This window comes from Artibeus jamaicensis, unplaced genomic scaffold (assembly GCF_021234435.1).
Source record: "Artibeus jamaicensis isolate MK-2021 breed Jamaican fruit bat unplaced genomic scaffold, CSHL_Jam_final contig_335, whole genome shotgun sequence".
Lineage (NCBI taxonomy): Eukaryota > Metazoa > Chordata > Mammalia > Chiroptera > Phyllostomidae > Artibeus > Artibeus jamaicensis.
Genome location: NW_026521800.1, coordinates 972,229 through 991,965, shown reverse-complemented (window position 1 = coordinate 991,965; position 19,737 = coordinate 972,229). Strand labels below are relative to the sequence as shown.

At 39.3% G+C, this 19,737-nt stretch overlaps 2 protein-coding genes across 7 annotated transcripts in view; one reads left to right on the top strand and one right to left on the bottom strand.

The window, feature by feature from the left end:
* Positions 1-5,242, bottom strand: part of FARS2 (phenylalanyl-tRNA synthetase 2, mitochondrial) — a 571,180-nt gene extending 565,938 nt beyond the window's left edge. The window contains exon 1 of one of the 5 annotated variants that reach the window (XM_053664097.1): positions 5,150-5,242. The gene's annotated coding sequence lies outside the window, so the exon portion shown is untranslated. Of the gene's footprint in view, positions 1-4,741; positions 4,918-4,952; positions 5,041-5,149 lie in introns of those variants that run through there. The other 4 variants (XM_053664098.1, XM_053664100.1, XM_053664099.1 and 1 more) reach the window with 4 other exon arrangements.
* A 75-nt stretch (positions 5,243-5,317) lies between these two features.
* The window catches only part of LYRM4 (LYR motif containing 4), a 178,142-nt gene continuing 163,722 nt past the window's right edge, over positions 5,318-19,737 (top strand). The window contains exon 1 of one of the 2 annotated variants that reach the window (XM_053664101.1): positions 5,318-5,818. In XM_053664101.1, the coding sequence (XP_053520076.1) occupies positions 5,733-5,818 (86 nt within the window). In that variant the 5' untranslated portion in view covers positions 5,318-5,732. The remainder of the gene's footprint in view (positions 5,819-19,737) is intronic. The other variant, XM_037137843.2, reaches the window with a different exon arrangement.

The following is a 19,737-nucleotide window of genomic DNA, read 5'->3' as shown; positions in this document are numbered from 1 at the left end:
TGGACAAACAAGAGATGGCAGCTATTACTCCCCCTTCAAAGAGGTCAATCAGTACTCCAAATGTACCTTCAGAAGAATTACTGAAATGAGATGTTTGTGAAGTCCCCAACAAAGCTTCTGGGAGGGAAAATTAATTCAGTAAATAATAGCTATCATTATCACGTGTAGAGCACATCATCCCAATGAACAAATCATTCTAAAATATTCAGACAACATAAAAACATTATTCCAAAAATTTATCCCTCATAACTAGTAAAAAAAAATGAAGGTAATCTTTAACAGAATATTTCCATATACCACATAGTAAAAGACTCCCCATGTTGGTGGGATTTTGTACTAAAAAAAGTGGACAAAGAATTTGGTTTTTTTTTTTACTTTTATTTACTAATTTTAGAGAGAGAGAGGAAGGGAGAGAGAGGAAGCAAGAGAGAGAGAAAAAAACATCAATTTGTGGTTTCACTTATTTATGCATTCATTGGTTGATTCCTGTATGTGCCCTGAACAGGAGTCAATCGGCAACCTTTATAGATGGGGACAACACTCCAATCTACTGAGCTAGCTAGCCAGAGTTAGAAGGCAAAGAATTAATTTTAAGAAGAAAAATCCTCTAGAAGAGAGAGACACTGGATACATTTTACAAAAAAATCAATTGTCAATCTTACTGTAGTTATAGCTACGACTAAGGGAACCCTTATCCTCCAATCAATGAAGCATTCTTTCTCAGAGAACAGATTTTCTTAAGATTTAAAGAGCTTCCACAGAAATTTGAGCGTCAGAAAATCCCCCCAAGAGGTAATGTCTCTCACACACACAACCAGACAACCTACAAAAGGCATTAAGTCTTTTCAAAGAGATGTTATAGAAAAAATACATAAATTTATCTTAAAAGACTAAAGCCTAGCATAAAAAATCAACATTTAAGAGTCTCTGAGTATTTATAATAGTTCCTATACAAACCAGTTAGCTTTAAAAATAAGTGAGAATCCAACTAAATTAAAATTCAAGTATGACTAAATTTTACCCATTTTATTCAAGAAAAAATTAATAAACTTCAGATTCCTAGGCTGGCATTGAAGACCTTCTATGAAAGTATAGCTTCATAGTCAGATCACTTCCTGGGCCAATGCCTACCCCACTCACTGCTTCCCAGCTGTATAACTCCAGCTAAATAAGTTAACCTCTCAGTTTTCCTTCCCTTAAATGAAGATAACAGCTTTCCCATCAGGTCTCCACAGGACTCACGGAGGTCATAATAGAACTCAGCTGCTATCTACCAGGTGTATCTCACTATACTTACCCTTGTGGCCATCCTGCTCTAAATAAATCATTTCCACATTCCCTAGGCTAAGATTTTTCCCTAGACCTCATTCAGGCTCTCTCTTCTCTACCCTTTCAAGGGTAAACCTTTCTGCAGTAGCCATCTTACCACCACATCCACATACCCACGTACTGGAATTCCCTTCAAGGCCCAGCTCAAACCTAAATCTTCTCAAGTTCTACATAAACATTATCTCTTCCATAAAGCCCCCTAATTCCCACAGATCACTGTTTTCGGTCTACCCTGTCTTCATTCAATCCTCTGGGGATTTAAAAAATAAAAATTCCAAAAGGCTGGGCCTCAGCCATGCTTTGTTGGTCTGAGGTGTGGCCCAAGAATCAGCTATGAAGTGACCTCTTCACACTCTGAAACCTCGAAACACTTCACAAGTACATCCCTTGCAGGACTTTGTACTTCCTATTGCATATTTTAATTACATACAAATTGTATTTAAATTATAACAATTCAAATTGTTGGAAAATGGAATCAGCATTTGATTTATATACTCAAGTATCCACAAGAACAGTGACTTGAACTACCAGACTAGTCAACTACTATTGAACAGGGAGGCAAAGAAAGAGAATTTTAATACTCATCAAATACACAATTCAAAAATATGGTTTGAAGCAAAAGCTTACCAAAAAAAAAAAAAAAAAAGCCTAACACCACCTGAAAAACTAATAGATATTTCAGTAATTCAGATGTTAAGTTCTGCCTGACACATGTGATCTAGCCAATGTATGAGATGAAATGACATATCCCCAAAACAGGAAACATGACTAAAATAAAGCAGGTCCAGGGCTAACCTTGTCTTGGGTCTCCCCAGACATCCAACTGCTTAAAATTCCCTTAATTGATCATGCTCCCTTATGCCCCATGCTATAAATGCACACAATCTCTAACATACTACTATACATTCTTCACCTGGGTCTTACTATACATTGTGAAAATACTTTCTATGATGGAAAGCTTTCCTGTAGGTCAAAATCCTAGTTTAAGTCCCTCCTCTGTACTCTCCTAACACTTGAAAATACAGGATCCAGCTGAAGTAAAGCTTGAGTGTGGTTGGGAGGGTATGCGAATGCCTTGCACAAGATGGACAGCAATTTGAACATTTCACCTGAAATGTCATATGGCATGCTTGAGTGTAATATTGTTATGTTACAGAATTACATGCTTATTAATTTGTAATAGAACGGGGGCATTATTTTATGGACCCTGTATTACCCCTATCATAGCACCTGTCAAAAATTAATTATTACTCCGCTTATCTAGGTTCCTATTGGTTTCTGCAAGGAGAGGGAGACTTCTATCATTGTAACTCAATCATCTTGTATAATGTATAGCACTTAGGAAGGTTTCAATAAATGGTGAATGAATAAACGAATGAATGAAAAAGGGAAGAACTTTAGTTTGTTCATCTGTAAAATTGAGTGAGTTGATGTCCAAGGTCTCTTCCAGCTTCATATTCTACTAGAATAAAGAATCAATAAAATTAAATGACAATTATGTATAACAAAAACTTGGATCCATTTATGAGTTGAATAATATCTAAATCATAGTATAATAAGTTGCTGGTTTATACAAGATTTTCTTTATATATCATTTTAATATTTAAGCCTAAAGACAGCAAATTGTTGTTACATTTATTTTGCTTATTATGGTGAGAGAAATTTCTCTTCAGAAAGCATTAAATGTTCATTAGCAATCTTAATTTTAACATAGGGTAATACTCAGAGTAATTAATACATAGGGTAATTTTACATAGGTAGGGGAGAAAACTATAGATATTTCGTAATTATGGATAGGTGAATATTAAGAAAATATTTAAATTTGAGGTTTAAACAATAGTAAATGGGTTATTATCTGAGAGAATACTCAGCCCAGAATAAATGACTATTAAAAGACATAAGAGTAAGGTCCATCCAGCTTCTGGCCCAATTCCACTTTCAACCTCAGAGCAATTATTACTGTAAATAGTCATCTCTACAATGAAGATGTATAAAAGAAGAGCTTTGACTTTAGAATGTGATCATTTTTATTAACCTTTCAAGGCAATGATATATAACATATGGTAAATCATTTCCAGTAAAATGAAAGTATTTTCTGTGAGGACCTGGCTAACAGTCAGCTGGGAAGCTATCACATTCCTAACCTTGTACCAACAGGTGATTAAGCTATCCAAAAAAAACTAAACTTTACATATTTCTTTGGAAAGTCTTATACAACTACAAAAAAGTTAAAGTCATTTAGACACACTAATTATACACATTAATGATTAAATTGCTTGAGTTACACATAAACGATTATTATATAATAAATATCCCAACTTCATTTTCTAGATGAAAGCAAAACAGAATAAAATAATATAATCCCCACTAATTTTAAACAAGGCAAAATAATTTTCATGTTTTTTCTTCTTTGATAATTTTTTCTATTTTTAACTTGCATCAACGTTGAAGTTTTCCCAGCTGTTACATCTGTAATAACGTGCGATTCCCTGGGTCTTAAAGCCTTTAAGTAATGCCACGGTATAAGACTTGCCCCATGACCTGATCAACCTGCAAGAGTGACAGAAGCTTGGCTTCCCTGTAAAAAACCTTACTTTGAAACTCACTAATGTATGACACCTTTAAAAAATCAGATGGGAAGTTTAAAAGGATTTCAGTAAAAGTATTTTCCTTTCCATGCCTTTTTAAAAATGCCACTGCATTCTAACGAGTAACATAAAAAGTATATATAGTAAGTGTGGTAAGGTCAAAAAGTGTTTCGTGCCCTTAATTCCTGAAAACTACGAAGTTTCTTTGATATAAAGCAAGTGTCATTTAAAAACTAGATGACCTTAAACAGAGGAACAAAACCATAATTCAGTGGTTGGATTAAGGAAGACGTAAATGCAAATTTGTTTCTTACATACTAAGTTATTCCTTTCTGCATTTGGGAGCAGAAAATTGTGGCTCTTCCTAACATAGATTACATATAGGAAGATTCCAGAAATAAGTGCTTTGCAAATACAGCAATAAGAACTAGATCAAGCTTCCCTGCGCCCAGTCCTACGTTCAAGGACCAGAACGACCAACTTTATCCACCCTTGTAACATGATAGTTCAGAAAACTTTACGTCTTCAGAAAACAGGCACGGGAGAAAAATCAGTCATGAAAAGCTTCAAGAGAAAACTTGTTCAGCGATACAGTGCTTGAATCCCTAAAGTTTGCCCAATTAATCACCCAAGCCTAAAGCCCAGACCACTCCACCTTTCGTACACATTTCTTAGATAAAACTCTAAACTGCTCAAGAGCGAAATGCAAAATTTCGAAAACTGAACAAATAGCCCATAAAGGGAAAAAAATCCATGGCAAAGTAACTGCCTACCACACCAACTGCCCACGTCGCACCCCACGCTGCACCCAGACCAGCACTCACCCACCGCTCGCCTGGGAAGCGCACACCCGAGTCGTTTAAAAGCTGGAGCGCGGTACGCTCGCTTACTCTCCAGAGGAAGATTCTTATCCCCACCTCAGTGCCCCGTTCAATGCGCACTGGGCGCTGCCATTTTGACAGTAAAGTGGTCCTTGCCCCGAGGCCCCCTATCCAGTAGCCCTGAGCGGAGCCGGAGCGCCAAGGAACCACTGACCTGTGGACTCTGCACCCCACGCCATAGTGCCCACGTGCAGAGAGTTGCCCCCAATCAGGGTACACGGACAGAGAAACAACCTTAGCAAAAGGACCCTGGAAATCCCAAACTGCTTCTCAGGCAGCGCCGAGGTGACCTCAGCGGGAGGGGCAAGTGCTTCCAGAGGAAGGGACTCCGTAAGGCAAGCGTTCAGTTACCCGGACAACGAGGCCTCAGGCCCTGCGTTGGTGCAACTGGCCTTGTGCTTAGAAACTCAACTCTCTTCCCCGTGACCCGGTACGGTTCCGGCGAAGGCATCCTTAGACCCGCTGCACGTCCTCAATACTCCTCCGTACACAACTCTCCGACCTCCTCCGTTCCGGAGGAGAGTGGCACTGTGCAGGAACAGCCCCCAGGTCCCACGTCCGCGGCCTAGCTCTGTCCCCTCTGGGCCCCTCTTGTTTCCCACCCTCAGCCCGCTCCCAGCCCTGCTACAAGCCAAAGCCTTAGGGAAACGCGAGCACGACCGCCTTCCTCGTGGGCACCTCCCCCTTAGCTGCCCGAAACTCGCCTGCGCCCGCTTTTGCCCGCCTCCCCAAGCCGCGAGCGACGCGGGTTGTCATCTGCAGCGGCCGAGGTGCGTCGGCTGCTCACCCAGGCTGAAAGCCTGACATGCTAGCGAGAAGAAACCCTGCTACGTGTTATTTCGTTCGTGGTTTTGCATAGGCTGAAACTTTGTGGTTGGGTTAAACGCTGGACCTCCGCGAAGAGGACCCAATTATTTTTTTTTCCCTTTCCAAAATGGCAGCCTCCAGCCGCGCGCAAGTGTTAGATCTGTACCGGGCGATGCTGAGAGAGAGCAAGCATTTCAGCGCCTACAATTACAGGTGACCCGACGGGCGGCGGGGGCCGGGAGGTCCGGGGTGCTGGCTGCCTGGGAATGTCTCCGAGTGCGGGGAGTCCATGTCCCCGCACCCGCGAACTTGAATAAGTGGACTCCAGCCGGCGAGCGTGGTCCTCTAGAACTTCGCGGGGAAGGGCCAGGGATTAATGCCTTCATTGTGTCAAAGATAAATGCGCCCACTCCCCCAAGTTGATACCGCGGTTTGTGCTCTGGGAGTATGGTTATTGGTGTGTTTCTGCCATAGGAAGGACGGACGTGAAAGTTAGCACCAGTTCGTTGCATACGTAGAACTTTCTACAAAATTGGAAGAGTCCACAGAGTGGCCAGTCAGTAGCACATGTCCACAAGCTACAAGCTCGGTCACTCTGCCCTCTCCTTTTTTTCCCTTACATGTGTTAGCCATTTTAATTCCAAGAACCAAATCCGTCTACTTGGGATAATTGGTGGGAGTGGGAGAATTAGAAGGAGGAGACACAAGTAGTAGTAAAGGAATAAAGGTCTCACGAAAACTTCAGGCTCTGAAACGTTTATCGTGGCCTATTCAGATGGGGAGCCAGCTACTGGGATCTTAGCAGCAGGAGAATAACAGTCTAAACTCTTAGCATCCCTAATAAAACGCACAACTTCCCTTCCTGCCCCATTCTATTTGCTGAGTCCCTTATTCTAATTCTTTGCTTTCTATATCTTTTGTGTACTTTGGATCCTCAGCTTTACCTGTGGATTTTTCTGTCTGCATTCTTTCAGATTTGGTGTCTCCTAGTAACAAATTGATTCTCTCTGCATTTGAAACATATTCCCAAAGCAAGAGTCTGGTAAGACCAGCTCACTTCATTATACCAGGTCTCAATTTTCGTGATTAGCCAGCCTGTGGATTGGGTTTCCAATGAACAAGGCCTACCCTTAGAACAAACCTGGTTAAGTAGGGCCCCACTCCCTTCTGTATGAGCTGGCAGCCCCTTTGATGGATAGCCTAGTACAACCTCAGCTGGCCAATAGAACACTAAATCTCTCAAGCAGGGACTGTCTAGTTTTTAGATACCCACATGGAAAAGGAACGTATGCAAACATCTAAATCATACTGATGAGATTGTATTCACTTGGTCAATTAGTTAAGCATTTCATGGGAGTGCATGGTTTTATTTAATGACTTTGGCTTTGGAAGGTAATGTTTGTAAATAGTAGTAAAATTAACCAACTAGTAAAATTAACCAAAATTAACTACTTAGCACCAAGTAGTTAACCAGGTCTGTTTAAAGAACCCACAAAATATGCACATTAACATGTGGAAACCAATAATTGTCATGTTTGAAAGAAGATGTGTGTCATTTAAATTTGCTGAAAACAGGTCACACACTGGAGAGACAGCAGCAGGGAAGATCTGGGAGCACATGGTAGAAAGCCCTCAGAATATAGAACCTTAGACAAGTCACTCAACCTCAGTGTTTCCATTTTCTTGCTTGTAACATTAGCCTGATGTTGCAGGTAATCTCTAAGGACCCTTCCATTTCTAAAATTCCATTTGGAAATGACTTATGAGCCAGGTGGTGAAGTAGACATACAAGGCAGTTTTTTTAAAGTGAATAAATGCCAAGTCAACAGCAATAAACTAGAGAAAGTCATTCAACGCTATACCTGGTAGGCAGAAGATTGAAAATGAGTTTCAGTGTGAACTACTATAAGGCAATATACATTTAAAAAATAATTGTTCAAATTATACTTTCAGTAATGCTTTTGAGCTAAATTTATTATCCTCATATAAGTATATACTGTTTCCTGAACTCATGGACCTAAACCCTGAGATTCCCACTAATATTATCTCCTAAGATAAATTTTTTTAAAAACCTTGTTATAAAATATGCCCTTCTTTTTTATTAAGGCTATGTCTTGTCACTTTCAAAGACAGCCCTTTATACCTGTTCTCTTCTATCTGGAATGGCTTTTTAATCATCCTTGTCTTGCGTGTGTCCCCTTCCTTAGAGATTCAGTTCAATCATGACCTTAGGACAAAGGTTTTCCTGATTCTTCTCATTCCACACCCCCAACACCATCCAAATGGGTTTTGTGTCTATGTATTCTTTTACTCCAGTGCTTTCAAAACAATCTGAAGAATTCTTTGCACAGTGCCATAGCAGACCCTGAAGACAGAAATATGAGAGCTTGCACTTAGCAAGGCACCTACCATCAATGGCTTTTTTTTTTTTTACAAACCTCTGTGGAACACACTTATAGAAATCAGTAGTAAGTGCTATGATAGGCATGCACAGATTGTAGTATCAAGAATGCATCCCAGAACGTGACACTGGATCAGAGGCATGAAGTGGCACAGTAGGCTCAGATAATGACAAACAATAGAGTAATGCTAGAGAATAAAGTGTGACTTGGGATACAAAAGACAAGACTTAGATTGGAAAGGGTCACATTTTCGAGGGCCAAGGGGCAATGCTAAGGAACAGGAATTTATTCTTCATTAACAGTCAGTAAAGAGCTTTAAGCCATAAAGTAACATGGCCAACTTTGTACATTTGGTAGATCACTCCAGCAGCAATATAGAAGATATTTTGAGGACTAAGTACAAGGATACCAAATGGGAATTGGTTACAATTACAGTAGTGTTAAGGAAAGATTAGGGCTCTGATGAGGGCAGGAATACTGGAAGATGGAGAAAAAAGAAATATTTGATTAATTAGAAAGTAAAATTGTTAGGATTTGAATGATTGGATTCAGGAATAAAGAAGAGAATCCAAGGAGAATCTAGAATGACATCCAGGTTACCAGTTAAGGTGAAGCACAGAGGTTAATGGTAAAGTGCCATGAACTGTGTGAATACAGAAGGATGTCATAGAGTGGTGAGACTTAAATGAGTTAATTCTTGTCAGATGCTTAGAATTATGCCTGGCACAAAGTATGCAGTAATTGGAATGTTATACGTTGAATTAAAATCTTATTAGGTGAAATTTTCAGGAAGAGTATTTAGGACAGTAGTTCTCAACCAGGAAGGTTTTATTTGACAATGTCAGGAGACATTTTTGATTGTCACAACTTGGGTGAGAGGATACTTCTGTCATCTAATAGTTACTGGCCAAGGATACTTCTAAGCACAGGACAGTCCTCACAACAAAGAATAATCTGGCCCAAGATTAAGAAATCCCAGTTTAAGATGAGAAGATTAGTTGGTTTTAGTATGCTGTTTTCAAAAACATCAAATTTTAAGGTGTTTGTCAAAGAAGAACTCCTAATGGAGTCCAAGAAGAGACAATCTAAGAATGTGGTCCTCAGACTTCCTGGTCTTGTTACCAGCAATGTTGGCCCTTGATTCTTGAGTTTATCAAAGAAGGAATTCAGAACCAAGAACTCCAGCACAAGAGGCAGTTTATTTAGCATGAAAGTGAAAGTACACTTGAAGAGAAGGTTCTAATGGGCTGCTCAGTGAATTGACTTGACCTTTTAGAAAATGACAGATACAGAAGAAGTGAGCCAGCTGGGCTGTGTGGGCTCAGGAAAAAAGTTACAGAAGCAAAAGTAGGGCCCTTAGGGACAGGTTCAGGGGGTTAGCCAGGGACAAGCTGCCACTGCTTGCTGCTCCCCTGGTTGCAAGTCTTGTGGGGACCCTTAGAGCTTAGGAAAGAGAAAGCAGATATACACACCTGAAGGAAGAAGGCAGGGGTGTCCTCTAAAGAGAGAGCGTGAGCCCTTTGTCTTTAGGGTTTTTATCTGTTCTAAAGGCAGGAATTTTATAAGAGAGTACTCATCAGCTTTCCATGTGTATTCTTTAATATGCTGTTTCATCAAAATGAGCATATAGGGTCAGGGTCATGGTTCGTACTGATCGGTCAGTGCTAGGGTAAGGGGTCACAGGTCATTGCATCTAGTCCTGATGTCAGCCATGACTTAGCTTAATCTTGGTTTGCTGTTTTTCTGGGTCTGGATTTAAAACAGTTGAGGCTTAGATGTCATCTCTAGTTTAACAAAAACCTTATCTGTGGTCAATAGAGCTGATGCTTTTTTCCTGAGAATATTTGATGCTGATCAGACCTTATGTCCTGAGAGCCTAATTCTTAAGGGAGTGAGTAGATTATACAAGGGAGAAAGAGGCAGGTGAGTCAGGGTGCTGGATGAGGCCAGTTTGAATCAGCTCTCTCAGTTTCCCCATTCCACATGGCAAGGAATTCCTAATTTCTTACTATCCTGCCTCAGTCTTAGGATTCTTTTATACTGTAGAATGTTACTGGGTGCCCAAAGAGCTTTGTTTGTGTGGGACATAGTTATCAATGTTTATGACATTAGAAATAAAAACTAAAACTCTTAAACACACCTATTTTTAAATATATTTTATTCATTATGCTATTACAATTGTCTCATTTTTTTCTCCTCTTTATTCCCCTCCACCCTGTACCCTACCTCTCACCATCAATCCCCCGCCTTCATTTATGACCGTGAGTCATACATATAAGTTCTTTGGCTTCTCCATTTATCATACTATTCTTAACTTCCCCCTGTTTATTTTGTATCTACCATTTATGATCTTATTCCTTGTACCTTTTGCCCCACTCTCACAACTCCCACCCCCACTGATAACCCTTCATGTGATCTCTATTTCTGTGACTCTGTTCCTGTTCTAGTTGTTTGCTCAGTTTTTGGTTTTGGTTTTTTGGGGGGTTCTTAGGTTAGGTTGTTGACAGTCGTGAGTTTGTTGTCATTTTACTGTTAGTATTTTTGATACACTACTTTTTCTTAGATGAGTCCCTTTAACATTTCATATCATAAGAGTTTAATGATGATGAACTCCTTTAAATTGACCTTATCTGGGAAGCACTTTATCTGCCCTTCCATTCTCAATGATAGCTTTGCTGGATAGAGTCACCTTGGATATAGGTCCTTGCCTTTCATGACTTTGAACTTCTTCTCAGCCCCTTCTTGCCTGCAAGGTTTCTTTTGAGAAATCAGGTGACAGTCTTATGGACACCCCTTTGTAGGTAACTATCTCCTTTTCTCTTGCTGCTTTTAGTATTCTCTCCTTATCTTCAATCTTGGGTAATCTAATTATGATGTGTCTTGCTGTGTGCTCCGTTGGGACCAACTTCTCTGGGACTCTCTGAGCTTCCTGGACTTCCTGGAAGTCTATTTCCTTTGCCAGATTAGGGAGATTCTTCATTATGTTTTCAAATAAGTTTTCAATTTCTTGCTCTTCCTCCTCTCCTGGCACCCCTATGATTTGGATGGTGGAATGTTTTAACTTGTCCTGGATGTTCCTAAGCCTCTCCTCATTTTTTTGAATTCTTGTTTCTTCATTCTGTTCCTGTTGGATGCTTATTTCTTCCTTTTGTTCCAAATTGTTGATTTGAGTCCCTGTTTCTTTCCTTTCACTGTTCGTTCTCTGTACATTTTCCTTTATTTCACTTTTCATAGCCTTCACTTTTTTCTCTATTTTGCAACCATACTCAACCATATTTTTGAGCATCCTGATTACCAGTGTTTTGAACTCTGCATCTGATAGGTCACTATCTCTCCATTGCTTAGTTGTATTTTTTCTGGAGCTTTGATTAGTTCTTTCATTTGGGCCATTTTTTTTGTCTCAGCGCACCTATTACATAGTAAGGGGCAGAGCCTTAAGTATTCACCAGGGAGGGGGAACCCAGATCACTGTGTTATGTCACTCTGTGTGGGGGAGGTGTCCAAGAGGGAACAGTGTAACTTGCTTAGCTCTTAGCCAGCTTTCAGTCACTTCCTCCACTACCCACAAGCAAGTTGGGTTCTTCTGGTGCTGATTCTCAGGTGAGTGGGTTTGTGTACGTTCTAGGATCCTGTGGGTCTCTCTAATAAACTCTCCTGTGAGGCCAAGAGTTTCTCCCACTGCTACAACCCCCAGAGGTTTTTTTTTAACTTAGAGGTTTTGAGGCCTTATTTCCCGGCACTGGAACCCTGGGTTGCATGGTCTGTGTTGCTCCCTCATTGTTCCTCCCGGTTTATTGCACGCATGTGTGGGATGGCCCACTTTGCCAGCTGCCACCTTACCCACCCCAGTCCTCCAGCTGCCTCTTTGCCTCTTTGCCTCTTTGCCTCTTTGCCTCTTTGCCTCTAGTCCTCTCCACCCCAGCTGCCCACCTCCACCCCTCCTACCAGTCCGGTTGAATGTTTCTTCTTTAACTCCTTGGTTGTGGGACTTCCATGTAGTTCAATTTTCTGGCATGTCTATTTTTTATTTTTAAATTTGTTGTTGTCCTTCTTTTGGTTGTATTTGGAGACAAAGTGTATCTACCTATGCCTCCATCTTGCTGGAAGTCCAGCTTTAAAAAAAAACACCTATTTTTAAATGAATTAATAAACCCATTGCATATTAATATAAGTAACATTTTTATAAAGAATATCATTTTTCTTCCTTGAAAAAACATCAGTGACAAGAGTGGCATTGAAATTGTTTTAGTTCTCTAGTGCTAACTTCCACATCAGTATTTTTATTATTAATATTTGTTAAAGATTTTATTTACTTATTTTGTAACCATACTCTATACTTCCCCTTTCAGAGAGAGGGGGAGGGAGAGAGAAATAGAGAAACATCAATATGTGGTTGTCTCTGGCATGGCCCCCCACTGGGGACGTGTCCCGTAACCCAGGCATGTGCCCTGACTGGGAATCGAACCAGTGACCCTTCGGTTTTCAGGTCATTGCTCAGTCCACTGAGCCATGCTAGCCAGGGCTAATCTCTACAATAGTTTTAACTTTATACACCTCTTCTCATTTAGAAACTTAAAATCCTCAAATATGTTCTTCACTTTAATAAATGTAACTTCAAACTTTCACGCTGGGAAAGTCTTCACTTCATTCTCAAACTAAAACCTGCCTTAACCAGAAGTTATACATGTATCGGAATTTCCATCCTCATGTTCTTTTTCATCTTTTATCCCTTGACTCAATTTAAGCTACATATCACCTGGGGCAGCTATCAGGTTGGTGAGCATAAAATGTTGCATTTTGTTTCCAGGTATTGTTAACAAGATGATTAGGCATCCCTCCACAACCAGTAAAAAACTTTCCCCCTTTTTAAGCCTTGAAATCCCTGCATATGTTATAAGGAATCAAAGAAGCCATAATATTCTGTTAGTGGCAGCCAAATAATAGTTTTGCTCACCATAAAATGTTGATCAGATTGTACCTCTCTGTGAAAACTGCTTTAACTTTGTTATTAAAGGCTATGCAGGAGCACAAAGAAAGACAAGAGGAATAAAAGAGAAAAAGACTACTGTTAATTTTCTAAGTTCTTCTCAAATTGTCTTAAGTTTGTTCTGAGTTTCTTCTGTTGAGCTTACATACAGCCTGTGACATTCTTTTAACTGCTGTAACCTGGCCCCTTCCTACCTGCCCCACAGCAACTAGAAGCAATTCATTTGCGTCAAAGGAAAACAGTTTCTCAGACTTCTGAAAGATGGGTTATTCATCATCAGTAAACATGCTCAAAATTTCAAAAAAAAATGGTTACTGACTTCTGTCATGGTGAAAGATAATGGTTTTGAAAAGTAAGTAAAAATTGTAGAGTTAACTTAGAGAAGAAAACATTAAAAATATTCAGCAATATAAATTTGTTTGGGGGAAATAACATTATTTTTTACTCTTGACAGTAGAGGGAAGTGTTAAATAATTAGAGCCCTGGCTAAGTGGCTCAGTTGTTTGGATCTTCTTCCCATGCACCAAAAGGTTGCAGGTTTCATTCCCCGTCAGGGGGCATACCTGGTTGTGGATTCTATCCCTAGTCTGGGAGTCGGTGAGAGGCAACAGATCAATGTTTCCTTCTCAGATGGATGTTTCTCTCTCTCTCTCTCTCCTGCCCTGCCTCCTTTTCTCTCTAAAATCAATGAGCATATCCTCAGGTGAGGATTTAAAATAATAATAATAATTACTATTAAACCAGTGTGTCTTTGCTGATTTATTGAGTTTATTTTTTCTGAATTTTCAATTTGCCCTTATTCTATTTATATTTTACCTTGGCCCCTAAGGCATTTAAAAAACTTACAAGAATAAATAAAATAAAATACAATAAAATGAAATAATTGTTACAAATAAAAAATAAGCCCTGACTGTTGTGGCTCAGTGCATTAAATGCTGGCCTGCAAGCTCAAGGATCACTAGTTTGATTCCCAGTCAGGGCACATGCCTGGGTTGCAGACCAGGTCCCCAGTTGGGGGTGTACAAGAAGTAACCACACATTGATGTTTCTCTCTTTCTCTCTCTCTTCCCCTCTCTCCAGAAATAAATAAATAAAATATTTTAAAAAGTAATAATAATAATAGATGAGAGAATCAGAGCAAAGAGAAAATAAATGCAGCAAATATAAGAAAGTGGAGAGTAAAGTTACTACCAAATTCAGTTATAAGTATATTGGTCTTTTTTTAAATAATATATTTTATCAGTTATGCTATTACAGTTGTCTCATTTCCCCCCCTTTATTCCCCTCCACCCTGCTGCACACCCCTTCTCCTCTTCTGCCACTTTAGTTCATGTCCATGGGTCATACATATAAGTTCTTTGGCTTCTACATTTCCTATACTATTCTTAACCTCCCCCTGTCTATTTTCTACCTACCATTTATGCTACTTATTCTCTGTACCTTTTCTCCCTTTCTCCCCCTCCCACTTCCCTGCTGCTAACCCGCCATGTGATCTCCATTTCTGTGATTCTCTTCCTGTCCTAGTTGTTTGCTTACTTTGTTTTTGTTTTAGGTGTGGTTCTTAATAACTGAGTTTGTTGTAATTTTACTGTTCATAGTTTTGATCTTCTTTTTCTTAGATAAGTACCTTTAACACTTCATATAATAAGGGCTCGGTAATGATGAACTCCTTTAACTTGACCTTATCTGAGAAGCACTTTATCTGTCCTTCCATTCTCAATGATAGCTTTGCTGGATAGAGTCATCTTGGATGTAGGTCCTTGCCTTTCATGACTTGGAATACGTCTTTCCAGCCCCTTCTTGCCTGTAAGGTCTTTTTTGAGAAATCAGTTGACAGTCTTATGGGAACTCCTTTGTAGGTAACTTTCTCCTTTTCTCTTGCTGCTTTTAAGATTCTCTCCTTATCTGTAATCTTAGCTAATGTAACTATGATGTGCCTTGGTGTGTTCCTCTTTGGGTCCAACTTCTTTGGGACTCTCTGAGCTTCTTGGACTTCCTGGAAGTCTATTTCCTTTGCCAGATTGGGGAAGCTCTCCTTCATTATTTGTTCAAATAAGTTTTCCATTTCTTGCTCTTCCTCTTCTCCTTCTGACACCCCTATAACTCGGATATTGGAACATTTAAAGTTGGCCCAGATATTCTAAGCCTCTCCTCATTTTTTGGAATTATTCTTTCTTCATTCTGTTCTGGTTGAATATTTCTTTCTTCCTTCTGGTCCACACCATTGATCTGAGTCCCAGTTTTCTTCCCATCACTGTTGGATCCCTGTACATTTTCCTTCATTTTACTCAGCATAGCCTTCATTTTTTTCATCTAATTTGTGACCAAATTAAACCAATTTTGTGAACATCCTGATTACTATAGTTATGAACTGTGCATCTGATAGGCTATCTTTTTGTCTTTTAGTTGTATTTATTCTGGAGCTTCGATCTGTTCTTCCATTTGGTCCTTTTTTTTTTTTTTGTCTTGGCACACCTGAGCCAAGAAAGGTTAAGTGCTTAAGGCAGGTTCTGCTGAAAGGACTGATGCACCCTACTGACTAGGAATATGCAGGTAAAAATGCTGGAGTAACTGGTCCCAGTGTAAAAACTACCTGCATCCACCCAGCTGCAGTTCCTTAGAATAAAGCACATTCTCAGTGGAAGGGGGTGACAGCTCTTTTCTCAGTATATTGGTCTTTCTTAGAGTATCTTTAAATTATTCCGTGTTGCCCTAGGGTAATTCTTTTCCTCTTAATGCACAGTACACTTAGAAAACATTCTGTTTGAAAATTGCTGTAATGAGCATCATAGAAAATTGCTGCCTCTTAATGACTCATGTCAGTAGTCATATGCGTGCTTTGTTACGGTAAGTCATATCCTATTACTTCTCTTTTGTAAACCCCTTCCTGACCTTTCTTGAATCCTACTATCTGTCAGGAAAAGGGTCAAGTATTAGATTTTTACATGTCTCAGCATTTATTTTCTCAATTAACTAATGCCTAGCCAATTTAGGAATATTCTGACCTTCAGAAATCAAATTAAGTAATAAAATTGGATACATTTTATTACTAAATAAAACCACACAATGAATTTCTAGATTTAGCAAGATTCAGCTAAATTAAGTCAGTGGGTTTTCCTGGCTTTTATCTGGGTTGTAATACAAACACCTTCTTTAGTTGGTCTCTACCGCCCCTGCTTTAAGAAGCAGATTTAAAATTGTCAGTTTTGACTTAATGTATCATCATGACATCTTGATTATCTGTGTGGGTTCATAACCACTCATTATTGGAATTGTACTTGAAAGTATAATAGTTTTTTAACCCAGTTATTTTTAAAATTAAAAAAAAAGCTGCTGTGGCTGTTGTGGCCCAGTGGACTGAGTGCTGGCCTGTGAACCAAAGGGCTACCAGTTGGATTCCCAGTCGGCACATGTCAGGGTTACAGGCCAGTCCTTCTGGGGTGTTGGGGGTGGGCACCCACACACTGATGTTTCTCTCCCTCTCTTTGTCCCTCCCTTCCCCTGTCTAAAAATAAATAAATAAAATCGTTTTTAAAAGTTTATTTTTAAAATGCTCACGAAATAATCTTTTATGACAAAGTCTCAGTGACTTCATGCTAAAACATCACCCTTGTTTTTCCCCCTTATTTCTGTTGTTTTCAGTAACATGAATGAGAATCATGAGAAACATAAATATGATTTTGAAAAATTTCTGGCCTTCTATTTAAGAAACCTTAATTCAGACCCTGGCTGCGGTGGCTTACTTGTTTAGAGCATCATCCCATAAACCGAAAGGTCCTGTGTTGGATTCCTGGTCAGGGCACATACCCAGGTTGTGGGTTTGGTATCCAGTCTGGCCATGTTCAAGAGGCAGCCAATGGATGTTTCTCACATCGATGTTTTTCTCCCTTTCTCTTTCCCTTCCTTCTCTGCTCTCTAAAAATCAACAAGCATGTCCTCGGGTGAGGATCAAAATAATAATAAATTTTTTTTAAAGCAACCCTAGTTCAGATTTGAAGTTGACTAACTACTGGCTCTGTAACCTGGGTATAAATCATTTACTCCCTGGTATGTCATCTGTAGATTGACAACACTAAAGTTACAAAACTTTCTGGTAGAATGTTTGGCACACACTGGATACTCCAAAATTACTTCTGTATTTCAGCAGATACAAGTAAATTAGTTACTACATGGTTATCTCTAATACCAGTTAGTCCAAATATTGAATTTTTTATTCTCTAATACCAGTTACTGCCAAATTTTTTAAATAAGCAGTAGTTAGCAGTCATTTAACCAACTCAGTTAAACTTGTCAAACCACATTCTATACCAGGTATTAGCAATCCAAGAACATTATCACTGTAATATAAAGTTTTGATATGATGAGGTTGGTGTCAGCCCTTATTGAACAGCTATTGTTTTTTTGTTGGGTTTTTTGTTGACTCTTTCCTTCAGACACTTTTATTATTTTATACCTTCTTCGTTTATTACCTATGCATTTTAAATGTTTTTTAATTTATTTAATTGTTGTTCAAGTACAGTTTTCTTTTACTCCCATCCCAGCCCACCCCCCAGTGCTCCCCACCTCCCTCCCATTCCCCCCCCACCTTAATTGTTGTCCATGTGTCCTTTATACTCATTCCTGCAAATCCTTCCCCTTTTCCCCTGAAATTCCCTCTCCTCTCCCCTCTGGTCCCTGTTAGCCTGTTCTCTATTTCAGTGTCTTTGTGAGCAAACATTGTTGAGTACCTGCCATGTGCCACACACTTTGCTCCATGCTAGAAATACAGAGATAAATAGAATGTGATCTTTGTCCAAGAGAGGCTTGCAGTTCAATGCATAGAGTAATATACTCACTGAGAAATAAATAAATATCAAATAAATAAATAAATAAGTATTTTGTAATAGTGTGGTGCCAATGTGCTGACAGAATTGAACAGCACATTGTGGGAATGAATAGGAAGGGTAACAGATCTTGCCCTGGAAGGGGATTGGATCTAAGAAAGCAGTGGTGGGTGACCTGAGCTGTAAAGAATCAGAGTTTTGCTACTGAAGGAAGGCAGAAGCAGAGGGAACAGATTTTTTTAAAAAGTAGTTGTTGTAGTTGTTGGGTATAAAGAACTACCAGTAGTTTTGGTAGTTTGGTGTCAATGATGACAGATAATGGCAGAAGATAAGAGTACAGAGATGACATAGGAAGGACCAGATATGACAGAGAGCCTTGTATGCCATGCCAAGGTGCTGGCACATGTTCCTAGGCAGTGCAAAGCCATTAATGGTACACTAGCTTTTAACTAGATCACCCCTTCCTCCAAAAAAAAAAAGAAAGAAACTAGAGACTGGAGGCCAGTCAAAAGATGATTGCATTAGTTCAGTTCAGTCAAAAGATGGTGAAGTCCTGACTGAAGCAGTGGTGATAATAATGGAGAGCTAAATTGAGAAATAGAATTAGCTGTTCTTGGTGATTGATTGAATATGCTGGATTGGAGAGAATGGCTCAAATTTAGCAGAATATAATTAGAAAGGGTGGGGGGAGTGTTCCAAATGAAACATCACATATCAGGGACAGTGCCAACTTAGTACAAAGACATTTTCTTTATTATTTTTTTAAGATTTTATTTCTTTATTTTTAGAGAGAGCAAAGGGAGGGAAAAATAGAAAATAGCATCAATGTATGAAAGAAACGGATCTGTTCCCTCTTAATATGTGGCCAGGAACGGAACTCACAACCAAGGCATGTGCCCTGACCAGGAATGAAACTTGTGACCTTTCACATCGTGGGACAGTGCCAAGCTACCTGAGCCATACAGGTCAAGGCACAAAGAAGACTTTTTCTGTGAGCACCTCTGGGTGCAGTGACCGTAGCTTCAGAAGAGTATCTGAACATTTCGGACACAACTTTAGAGCACTCTTTGGCCCTAAGGGTTAATATAATCTGCAGTAGTCTTTGTCTGCTTATCTCACATTTCTTTCTCTAGTTATAAACCTTTCATATAGTAATGTTAATTTGCTAGTTAGTGTTCATAAGGGTTCAGTTAATTGAGCGTATCTATTCTCAGAGTAATTATTTTAATAGATGGCTGCTACCCTCATTAGTAGTCATTAATGCATCTGTTAGCCTTATATGTATTCTTTTGTGCCTAGGGCAATTTTAAAGTAGGTGTAGTACTTCTCCTTGGCCTAGTGTATTTAAAATTACTCATCAATTCATTATAATTACTCTATAGCACAATTATTCATTTAATGTCTTCATACATTTTTTTTGCCTGGCCACATTTTGAGAATAAATATAAATATTTTCCCTATATAATTATCCCTCCTCTAATTTCATCCCTAAGAGTGATATTGTTTTAAGCAGAAATCATTTCTATGGGCAGAAGCATCTCTTATCTAAAATTCCCCCTTCCTGCTACTAAACACAAAGCTAAATTAATTGAGGAAATTGTTCACTGCATCCAGACTGGAGTCAGAAAAAGCCATTGGTCCTTTATCCTGGTTCACTTGTCTCTTAGTCATTCATTTGATATAGTCTCTATCAAGCACTCACTGTGTCCTTACAGAATTAAGAATGAAAAGATTCTACCACTGCAGCAGACTGCTAAACTTGTAAAGATATTGAAGTAATAAGCACGGCTTTAATTGACAGCTTAATGCTTTAGCCTGAAACTTGAAACTCTAAAGAAAGGAATTTCATGATGGGTATATGACTATATTAGAGTAAATGCTGATCAGGCACCTTCCTAGAAAGGATGTTGCTCACAGGCT